At 41.7% G+C, this 12231-nt stretch overlaps 1 protein-coding gene across 1 annotated transcript in view; it reads right to left on the bottom strand.

Moving 5' to 3' along the window:
• The window catches only part of MEGF9 (multiple EGF like domains 9), a 94043-nt gene extending 83051 nt beyond the window's left edge, over window positions 1-10992 (bottom strand). The window contains exon 1 of the mRNA XM_080940370.1: window positions 10323-10992. Within this exon, the coding sequence (XP_080796496.1) occupies window positions 10323-10914 (592 nt within the window). The 5' untranslated portion in view covers window positions 10915-10992. The remainder of the gene's footprint in view (window positions 1-10322) is intronic.
• Window positions 10993-12231: the final 1239 nt, after the last annotated feature.

The raw sequence follows: 12231 nt of genomic DNA, 5'->3' as shown, positions 1-12231 counted from the left end.
CTCTCTCTCTCTCTCTCTCTCTCTATATATATATATATATATATATATATATATATATATAATGAAATTTTCTTTAGCCAGTCATTTGACTGACAAGTAGGTTGGTTATTATTACCAGAGTGAATAAAGTAGCAATAAACATGAGGGTGCACACATCTCTGTGGTAGGATGTGGAATTCTCTGGATATATGCCCAGGAGTGAAATACTGGGGTCACGTGGTTGTTCTATTTCATTTTTTTTCAGAGATCTTCCAACTCATTTTCACAATGGTTGTATTAGTTTTTATTCCAACCACTGGTGAATAAAATTTCTTTGTCCCCCACATCCTGTCCAGTATTTGTGGTCATATTTATTTATGATATCCACTCTGACAAGGGTGAGGTGGTATTTGTAGATACTTTAATTTCCCAATGGCTAGGGATACTGAGCATTTTAAGAAGTAGTTATTGGCCATTTGTGTTTCTCTTTTTGAAAAAGTATGTGTTGTCATTTGCCCACTTGTTGATCGGCAGGTCTACTTCCTTGGCATTTAATTTCAGCAATTCTTCGTCATTTCTGGACTTTAGCCCCTTGTCTGGTGTGCAGCTGGAAGAAAGTTCTCTCCCACTATGTGGGGTGTTTGCTTTGCTGTACAGAAACTTAGCTTTCACAAACCCCTGTCTATTGATACTGGGCGTTCTCGCCTACTCCAGTATCCCCTATGTTTTCTTCTAGATCCCGCAGAGCTTCAGGTTTTAAATTAAGCTGAATTGACTTTTATAGAAGGTGAAATATAAGAATCAAATCCCCCTCCTCTTCAGGTTCATTAGTTAAAATTAACTTTAAAGTGTTGGTTTCAAATCCTTTAGACTAGATAAAATGGGGAAAAGACAATATCCTATGTCCAGCTTTTATCAATGACTGCTGTTAATCTTTCCTAAAGAAAAAATACATTTAATCCATCATCTGAGCCTAAATTCTGTAGGTTTCCTATCTCAGACAGCATTTCTTCAGAACAGCAGCTCACTGACACTGAGTAGGTATCTCAGATGCAGATCATGCACATAGGAATTTACCATGCTCATCACACCTTTCGTTCATCATTTTCATTCCATAGCTATCTTGTGACTATGAAATCAAAATTGGGTATGGTAAATGAAAATGACTTGGAAATTTCATCAAAACATAAAAAGATTTACATTTTAGCCATAATTTCATTCTTTGGCTTTCACCAAACACCACTTTGGTAGATCTCTTTCCTGTGTATTTTGATCCCTACTTAAAGCTTGTAATGACTATGCAATAATTAAGAAACCAGTATAATTAACTTACCATAAACAGAATAGGAGAATTCTGTTTTAAATGTCTATTAGGATAATGTACTCATTATGATCCAGACGAGAATGCAGGTAGCTGGCATGTAGGTAGTGTATGAAAGTGAACATGAGCACTGGAGGCTGGTGATTACCTGAGTAGACTTATCTGAACTCTCACCTCAGCGCTGCCTCCCAAACACAGCTGAGGACGTACAAGTACCTAAATAGCACAGTTGATAAGTCAAAGGTCTCATTTCACTTCATAAATAAAATTCTTTGCCCAAATCACAAGATCAGGAAAATGACCCCAAAGCCCATATCTTATATATAAAAACTCAGCTTTCAAACTAAGCTGTACTTTCTTCCCATTTATCAGATTCTCATTTGTCTATTTTGGTTTCTCTTTTAGCTAAGAAAAATAGAAAGGACAAAGTCACGTAATAAAAATGAATAATTAGTGTAATATATAAGCTCTCAGAGTTTCACTTGCTCTATTAAATATGAGCAAAAGGGAAAAAAAGGGAAAAGCTAGGGGGAAGTTCATTTTAAGAGAGAAGGTTGTGATTACATTATATTCCTCAAGAAGATCCTGCATGACTACTCTAATTACCAACCCTTCATTCATTTGGTCACTAAATACTGAAAATCTATTTGGTGCTATTGAATGGCAGTATAAATGTAAATTACTTCTTTAAAACCTGCACTATTTATTTTGTGTATAGTGTATGGGGGTCAGAACAACTGTGGGAGCCTCATCTCTCCTCTCTTAGTATATTTATTACTGGAGAGGTGGATGTGTGAGCACGATCACACATTAGAGTGCACTTACACACACATGTGGAGTCAGAGGACAACTGATGAGAGCCAGTGCTTTCCTTCTGCCATGTGGGTTCAAGGGAATGAGCCCAAGTGATTGTGTGCTGAGGGTCCCCTTTACCAGGTGAGTTATCTCACTGGTCTCCTTTCTGAGTCCCAGTGTTTGCCATCTATAAGATGGGGGTGATGACATTTAAGTCCTTCATTGTTTAAAAGAAAATGAAGTATATTTTAAAACCCTGACAAGAAATTGTCCACATACCTACTGAGTTACATTTGTTGCCACAGTGTTAAATATCAGACTAGAAAGGAAAGCTGAAATGAAGTTTCTTTTCTACCAGCAAATCTATTTGGGCCAACACAACTGAAGAGGTAGATTAAGATATTTTAAAACGCGTTTATCATTCCTATTTCTAAATAAAAAAATTTAAGATAAAAAAATTTTATTTGGGTTTCCCAATCAAATTCCAGGGCTGAACTTTCTATTTCCCATCCCATATTTTTAAAAATTATGACTAGGTTCTTTTTATTACATTGAGCCCCAGCTCATATCTAGGAAAGAAATGTAGACAATCCTAATCTCTAATCGCCATCTTTCTGCTATTTAAATATGAGCAGTAGAACCAGCCAAAGGATTAAACTCAGCAAGTAAACTCCAAGGACAATAGAAATAAAAATGATGAAATGTAAAACCTATCAACTTACCAATAACAGAATCAATAGAGGACAGAAGCTAAGACTTTTACACTCATATAATACACAGAAATTAACCTCAAGGTAGTAGAAAGCTCTAGAAGTTTCCAAGAGCACTTTGAAACCCATACTTGTTAATTATTAGAAGCATTCTGTTCACTATTAACTTTAATTGTATTTCTACAAGGAAAATTCTGTCATTCAAAAGATCAAAACAGTTGTTTCTCAAGTCAATTAAGCCTCATATACCAAAGCATGAAATTAAAAGTAGCCAATATTATTCATAACAGAAAAAAAATTGCTCCTTAAAATACTTTATATTTTGTTGCTTAAATATATATATATATATATATATATATATGGGGGAAAAGTCAGTCACAGAAAAAAGAGAGGTTTTGTTCTGCATAAAAAGGGTTCAACTCTGTGCATCCTGATACCAAGATGTCTTCAAGGACTTTTTGTTCATCTAGAAAGATCTCTTGGAAGAATCAGGCTTTGAGGATCCATTGAAGGAAGACAAAGTGGTGAATTGTTCACTAGAGAGGGTACTTTGGCTTCTTACATAATGGAAAGAGGTAGGGCCCAAGAATGAGGCAGAGTAAGAGGAGCACATGGAGGAGTTTGCACTGAAAACAGGAGCAAGGGAAGGCGAAAAGCAGAAGTTCTCAGACAGCTACTGTGGAAGAGTGGCACTACTAGCGAGATTATTTTGGCATAAATTTATTGGATATATTTTAGCAAAACACCCTGATAGGTTACTGCTTTTTGAGCAAACATTCACTGTGATTCAAACACATATGGATCCGTGCATAGCCTTTATCTCCTTTATCACGATTAAAACAAAATCTCTTTTTAAAGTTGCATCTACAGATGATACAGATCTATACTTTAAAAAGACCTAAATGAAGCCACAGAAATACCTATAATATAATGCTCAAATCAACAATAAACAATTTTATACCTAAAGAAAACAAACAAAAAAATCAAGACCAAGGCAAAAGGCATAAAATAAAGGCACATGTGATTTAAAATAGCATCTAATGTTCTTTCAGCTAAACAAGATACTCTCTCTGTGTCTGCTCTATGAAGTACCCTCAAGCAGAAATCTCGCTACCAATAATTTACCCATCAGTAAAAGCAGCACCGTAATGCTTTGCTCCATTCTTTTATAAGGGTGCCAGGACGTCTGGAAGGATAATGCGCACATGTTTAGAATGCTAAGATTAAAAGTAATGCACTTTAATTTTATGAGTCTTTAGTTAAATCAAGATAAAAAGACCTAGTCGGATTATTTCAATGTGTAACTTTTCAACTAGCCTGAGGGCTTCCTAGAGACATTACTCAAAAGACTCGAAACTAAAGTGATGGAGTTTATGCTATTGCAGAAACTAATCAGACCAAGAAATTTCCTCACAAAAGTAAATGCTCAGGCGAGGAATAAGATACAGTGAATATAATAAGTCTTTATGACTGGACCTAAAGATAATTCATACAAATACACCCACCAAAGCAAGATAAACCCTAACCAAAAGGATGAACTATAGTTTAACATCACAGCCATGGACCATTATTTTTTTAAAAAAGTTAAGATGAATGAGCAGCACATAATCCAGTCAGTAAACACCACAGAGCACGGGGCCTCAGTTTCCTCACTTATAAAACAGGGTTAAAGTTGCAGCTCAAAAGAGGGGTGTGTACTTATCATATGCAAGGGCCTAGATTTAATGTCCAGCACCAGAAAAAGATGAAGATCATACTATATGACAGTACCTCACTGTTGTAAGAACTAAATAACTTAATGCTTATAAGACATTCTGTGCTAGAAGCACAGCGTGTTTGCAGTTACCATTATAGTGGTCCACAACCCCCAAACCTAATGCTAAGTAGCAGAAGATCCAAAATCAAAGATTTTTTTCCTGCTACTCTTAGTAGCAAAAGATACCAATATTTAAGACAAATACCAAAGGGGGGGGGTTAAGATTATCCTTAGGTAGACCCCTTATAACAAAAGCCTGGTGAGGTCCCCACCACTGGTAATCTTTTCTTGGTGTTAACGTTTACTCCTGTCTCTAAGGCAGGAGAGACACAGAACCCACGGGACTCTCATATTGTCTTCACATAAGAAGGCTGCATAGGGTGTTCTCAGTCTCCACCTGTCTTTTCACAAATGCCCATACTTCCTTCTAGCCTACTCCAGTTATTGGAATGCAGGGGGTAAGAAGAGCAGCTCAATATTAGAACCAAACTACAACTCATATAGGGAAGGCAGGGTTTAGGATGGACACCCAAACTGTGGCTCTGACGAGCAGTAACCCATAAGGTTTTTAAACAGTGTTCACAGAGAAGCCCCCAGCTTTTAATATCAGTGGCCTAGAGCCCCTCTCTGAAGACATAAGAGCCTGCCTTGGACCACCTAGTCCCATTCCTAGGCTGGCAAAAAGAAATATTGACCACAGGATTCTTCTGTCCTCATTTAGCAGGGTTGAACCAGGACTTTGCTTTACCCTGCTTTTGCCAAAGGCCCATAAGCAAAGCTTGGGCTCAAGTGTGTTTTATAAATATTGGCCAGCTGATGCAAGATCTGGACCCAACAAATACTGAAGAAAATTATTAAGAATCCAGACACAATGGTGAGCTCCTGTAATTCCTGTTACTTAGACAGAGACAGGAGGATGATTTAAACCCATGAATATAAGGCCAGCGTAGGTAACATAGTGAAACCTTATCCAAGATGGGGAAGGAAGTACTTGTATGTATTCCAAGATGGGTAAAGAACCAGGCTATCAGTCCTGCAAGCCCTACCCTGAATATGCATGACAATGAAGACTGACTTGATCAAAAGCAAGGCTGGCATAATTCTTATCCCACTGAACTGTTGATTTTGAGCATGTTAATATGAATGTCTTTGGAAATCTGATTACTGCATATTCTCCCCAGCTTCACTAGGATGTATCCTATTAACTTCCTACAATCTGAAAAGCTCTCCAATATATCTATACACCTAAGTTTTTGATAAAGGACTTTGAAACTGTCTTCTCTTTGGAACCTAGACAGTTTATATTTCCATAAAATGAGTGTTAGTCACAAATAACTACATATAATAAGACTCTGGACTGTAACACTAGAAACTATTGGAAAACAAAACAAACATCTTCTGGTCCAGCTAGGAGGATCCTGAATTTCTAGAATGCTCTTTTCAAATGAACTCTAAAGTGTTAGACATGGTGGCTCCTCCAACCACCCAGAGGGTAGCACAAGAGGAGGATGACAAGTTAGAGGCTGGCCTGAGCCACATAGCAAGTCCTAGGTCAGCCTGAGTCACACAGCTATACCTCATGTTAGACAAAAGCAAGCAAATAAAACAAGTCAAATAGAAAACATTTGGGATATTGCATTTATTCTTCACAGGAGTTAGAGGTTTCAAACTGGACTGTGAGGCTTGCTTAAACAAAGTTTCTTCTTGAAGCCTGGATCATAAGTAAATAATTAAGACTCCGTACAAGGTATAAATGTGCCTTGGGCTGTGCCCATTATTTAGTCATCACATAACTTAAGAAGTGAGAGAGACCCTTGAGAACTAAGGTAAGCTGTTATCCCTTTCCCTTCCAAACTGTTTCAAGATCCATGAATTTCTTCTTCCCAGTGAGGCAAGAATAACCAGCCCTGACTTGTCCTCAGACTTGGTTTGTAGGAACACCCTGCAAGTCATGTGAACAACCTGGGTGGAGTACAATTTGAGCTCCAAAAAAACATCTGAGTTTAACATAATCAATCTTAAGAGCATGGTAAATATTTCAGATATTTTAGAAAAAAAATCACAAATGTGTCTAAGTCCAGATAAAAGATTAACACATATCTTTTAAATATAAGTTAAAACAATCAAATATCTTGATGTATTCAATGAGTCAACCACACAATTTGGCTGAAAAAAAAAACCAAAAAAACAAAAAACAAAACCTGCTGTGCTTAGGGGGCTAAATACAAAATCAGTGTTGTACCCAGAAAGAACAAAGTAACCACTCTCTCTGCTGTGAGCCATGCTGGAGTACATCTAGACTATTGGATTCAGCTCTATTCTGTGTTTAGGGAAGTCACACAAAACTGAAAAGGTTCAGAACAGAGGTGACCAGGATAGTGAGGAAATATGAAACCATGTCAAGTAAAGACGAGCTGAAGAAGCTGAAGTTGTACATGTCTCAAAGTACAGTCTGTCTGGTCAAACGTTAGCTAAAGCAGAGATGTCTGACCTAAGCTTATAGAAGCATTTCTTAAAATGTAGATCCATGCTGGGCATTAGTGGCTTCTAAGATCCCATTAATCCACATAAAATAAACAAGGAAGCATTTGTCTTTACCTTAAGGCCTTACTGCTGATTATTAGTCTCTAGTAAGGTCACAGCATTTCCATCCACCCTTCATCCAACCAATCAGTAGAGTGTATGAGGTTTGTGAGAGGAAAGTGCTTGCTGCTGGGTAACTAGTTTCCGTTTGCAGACCACGGTCCCTGTGTAAACTACAGGATCCCAACCGACTGGTGGGTAAGAGCTTTCAGCTAAATCTCTAGGAGGAAAATTTTACTGGTTCATATAGCACTTTCCAAGACCTACCCAGTCAAATGATTATATTAAATGGTAACCAGTTCTCATAGAAGTGTTAAAATAAAATTCCACAACCATCTTTCCCAATGGCAGGAAATCCAGCTTTACAAGCCAAGTCAGCTCTTTCAAATTCATATAGAACGTTTTCTTCTTTTGAAGAGCTATGCTATGAATTGGAGCCCATGCTATAATTAAAAAGTCCCACTTGAATATAGTGACATAAAGCTAAAACTGCACACCAATAGGCCACAAAGTCACTAAAGCTACTGAGAACTAAACATCGAAAATTCTGTGAATGAGTTCACAGAAGACTATAAACTACACACTATTTAAACAGAGGTGAAAGGTTTCATTTCGAAATCCTGAAGTGTTTGCTACAGAAAGACAGACATACAGATGTTAGCCTACAGAAACTACAGAAGAACAGTTCAAATGGCAAATATTCATAAGTCCAGCTTGGTTCCACTTACAATTGATTTGAATTCTAAGCAATGCTTTGGTATCAAACTATCAGAGAATATAATCAATACGCGATGGATTTAACAAGAATACATTCTTCTCTGTGCTTTTCAAAGCAATCTATGTATGTGTGAATTAGAAACCTGTTCAGCGAATTAATAAGGAACTAGTTAAACAAATCTACTTTCTGTGTGCACATTTACAATGACAAATACTATTGGAAGGAATACAGTAGATCCATGGTACTGACATGAAGAAAAATTAAGTTTGATGTGAGTACATCAACTTGAATATACATACATATATACATATATATATTCCATTTTAATTTTACATATTACTAACTAGTTAATAGTTAAGATTATTCACACTAAACAAGTCTTTACCCTTGAGCCCTAAAAATTGTTTTAAAATATTTTTGTGTTGATATATGCCCAGGGAAAAATGTTTTAAAATGGCACAAACTGCTATAAGGAGTAACCTCTAGGTCCTCTAGGAACCAGAAGAGAGCAATAGAGTGACTGTTGTCCTTTTCTCCTACACTCCTGATTATCTCTTTTGGTAGTAAGGATTATCCTTGTGTTCTTGAAATGTCAAAAGTGAAGTGGCATTAATTGCATGTTTATTTATCAGATACTAACAAAAGGAAGCAATTGCTAGTTAAACATTATGTGGTTAAAACTCCAGAAATTCTAACTCACCCTTTTTCTGTTCTATAAAACAAGGTATAAAGGTCACGAATGCCCACTTGCCTTCTGATATTTCTCTAATCAGAAAACCGAGCAGGTCATAAATAAAACACAACACACAGGTAGTGCACAGGAACTATTTAAGCACTAATCAGGTATGCATTGACTAAGTGAATTTTTTTTTCCTTTCCTCTCATTACCTCTTTTCTACTGTTTTTCTTTCTTTCTTGATAGAGTTTTGTTATGTGGTCCAGGGTGTCTTAAATGTAGTGTGTAGCCAAGGCTGGCTTTGAACTCCTTCCTCAGTACATCAGGAGTACACATCCAGTCCTGTTGACATTGTTTGCACAGCAAACCTACAAGGACTATGGCAACCTTCATCTCGAGGTTGAAGAAAGTGAGATCACAAGGACCTGTCCATACTTATGTTGACAAAGTGGGGGGGGGGGGGTAATAATCTGGAATCCAAACCTAAAAAACTGACTCTAAAGTCTGCACTTAGGTACCGGTCTAACTCTTGGTAACATGTCAATCTTTCTTTATAAAAAGCTAAAAGCACCAAAGGTTTAAAAAAAATAACTAGTTAGTACATTCCTTGAAGCTAAAAGAGATCCAAATGTGGCTTTGGGGGTGAATAATCTGCATTCCTACTTATGCCTTTGCCAAGCTCCAACATACAATTCAAGACTTAACCATCTGGGAAAATCCTCTACGAACTCAATTATAGTCCAAAGTCCATACCTGACTCCACAGTAAACCACTGAGCCTAAGAATTAGGTCAACGATCAGATCAAGCTAGACGAGTAGATGCTCCGGGCAAATATCCACCCCAATGCAAAGCAAAAGATCTCAGAAACTTGCCGAATTTCTTAAAGAGGTAGGACATATTGGTTGAGTTCTTGGCCTACTTAAGATGCAAAGGGGTGAGAGACCAGCAGTTGTATCTTAACTTTGCTTGAACACTTTCACCCGCAGAAAAGCTACATTTCCTTTTGTGACCTCAGTCAGAAATCGGCATGCCAGCATCAGCAGTAAGGGACATCCTAGTTTTTAAAAGGGCAAAAGTGGGTATCCCTGCTTAAATGGCATTTGCCCAAGCACTGACCTTGGATCTGAGACAGAATGAAGCGGTGCAAAGAAGGGATTTAACCTAATTTGTAAACCTGTTCAACCTAGATACACACCTGTCCCAAATGACCTATCAAATCTACTTATTCGCAGGGAAAACCCCGACTACAATGCTGTTTTAATATTTAGTTACAGGCCCGATGTGGCCTGTTTGTAAGCAAAATACATTCTTTATCCCCCCCCCCCCCCATCTATTAACTACACCAATAAAAAAAGAAAAGGAAAAAAAAAAAAAAAAAAAAAAAAAAACAAGGAAACTAGAGCTCTGGGAGAATCCCTTTAAGGTTTTTACCTGGGCATTGATAAAGCACCCTTCTAGCTTTCAAACTTTTCCCCAAATATCCCAGGTGGGGTAGCCTTCTGGGTGGATCCAATACAAAACTTTGTGCCCATTCTGGGACTCTGACAAAGGCCAGAAACCCCCTAAGCTTCTATATAGCAGCAGCTCCCTCTGGATGGAGCTGCACTGGGTTGGGGGACAAAAGACTTTCTAGATTTGGAGGGATCCGGGTTTTACTTTAACTGGAGCTTGGATCTTCCCTGGGGAAGCTCTTGGGCAAGAACTGGCCAGGGTGACTAGGCTGGTGTGTAAACAGGCAGTACCTGGGGGAAGGTCCAAAGGACTAGGAAGCACCAGGACTTACCTGGGGTAGGAGGAGCAGGGGCTTCGGTGACAGGTGCGGTGGGCGGGACTCTGCTGCTGTTGCTGCTGCTGTCCGGGGACTCGGCAGTCGGGGTCCCCGGAGTGCTGGAAGCCTGAGCGGTGGTGACTACAGAGGTGGTCAGCGCCTGGCCAGCTCTGCTCGCAAGGGTGGTGGGCGCGGGTCTGGAGGGCGGCGATTCGGTGGTGGGAGTGTGTCCGTCCTCCGAAGGGGTGGCGGGCGAGAGGTCCGGAACCGGGAAGGGGGTGGCAGCGGGTTGTGCGCTGGTGTGGAGAGGGATGGTCTCCGGGGAGCCGGCCGACGGGGTCGCAGCCCCGGTTCCGCTGACCGTGGTGCGCGGGGGGCCGGTCCGCGGGACCTGCGTCGTGGGAGCCGCGGTCTTAGGGAAGGGGCTGCTGGCTTGGTCCCGAAGCCCCGGGCTGGGCGACACGACCACCTGCCCCTCGGCCCCGCCGCCACCGGTGACATTCCCTGCCGAGACTGTTGAAGCGGCTGCGGCGGCCGCGCAGCACAACAGGGCGAGGCCGCCCAGGCTCGGCAGGCTCCTCATGGCGCGCTCGGCTCCGCCATTCATTCATTCATCCAGTTGATCGGTCAGTCATCTTCTCTTCCCTGCCGTCCGACCAAGGAAAGCTTTGCTGCCGCTGCCGCCACCGAGAGCACCATCGCCACCTCCCTCTGACAGGCGGCCGGCCCCGCGGGCGGGCCTCAACGCGGAGGGAGCGACTGGGCGGAGCGCGCACTGCCCACCCTCCTCGATAGGCAGCGGAGCCGGACCAATCGGAAGCCGCGTCTGCCCACGTGACCCGCTCGCTTCCCGGCCTCTTTGTAATGGCACAGACCAATCAGAGGGCTCAGAGGGAAGAGGGCGGGACGTCGGGAGGCGCGAGAGTTGTTGGAGCCGGCTGTGTTTGCCGCGGCTCCGGCTTTGTCTACCCACAGAGAGGGGCGCGGGCCTTGGGCACCCAACGCCGCCTAGCAGACAAAGGACGCGGCCCGCGCGGCCGACTCTGGGCCAAATCATCTGTTCCACTGGGCTGCGAGCTGCATTTGGGGCGGGGAGTCCACTGTGGGCAGCGTCTCCGCCCTTCTGAACAATGGAGGCGCCGGAGCCGCACCCGGGCTGGTGCGGGGAGTGGGTTGCACGAGATGGACGAGGGTGGTAGCAGTGATGATGTAGATGGAGCTCCCCTCTCAATCTGTTGCTCTCTTACAGCTGGCCTCGGCCCTGCGGGGTCAGCGCTGCCATCCCCATTTCAGAGATGAGGTAACTAAAGCTGTTGACAGTTTCAGCAAACCAACCTCTGTGCCCCCAGTAAGCACCTGCTGGTGGTCTGGCCCTGCAGTAAGCCGGGTGGGACTGCCTGGAGCCCCATCGTGAGCACAAGAAGCAAGCTTCTGTCGAGTAGACAAACTCCCACGCACACTTTATGCCCAGAACCTCGAAAAGAATAGAACAGGACCAGGTTGAATTTCAGCTTCCTGTCTCTTGCTGAGTTTTGGCTCAAGCAGTTTTCTTAACCACTTAAAAATGGTGAGATGAGAGGACACACCCATCCCCCTCACAGAGTTGTGAAAAATGAAATCATGCATTTGAGTGCTTAACCCAATGCTTGGCCCGCTGTTGTAAACCGTCATTAATGCTAACCACTTGGGGTTTCACTATGTCAGGACAAGCCTAAGGTTGGAAAGCAGCCTGTACCGCCTCTGAGTCCCCAGAGATTCCTGCCTGTTGCTGGCATTGGGGTTGGGCTGATAACAGAACTTGACCCTGGATGACATTAAACTCTGGAGGAAGTTGGAAATCAGGCAGGCAAACTTGCACCATCACCCAGCGTCCAGTGCTGTTCGATATTGTAGCCTCAGCTGAGCAAATTTTAGGGGCAGCCTG

This window comes from Micromys minutus (assembly GCF_963924665.1).
Source record: "Micromys minutus genome assembly, chromosome: 28".
Classification (NCBI taxonomy): domain Eukaryota; kingdom Metazoa; phylum Chordata; class Mammalia; order Rodentia; family Muridae; genus Micromys; species Micromys minutus.
The sequence above is the reverse complement of the archived record's forward strand: the minus strand, read 5'-3'. Positions and strand labels throughout refer to the sequence as shown.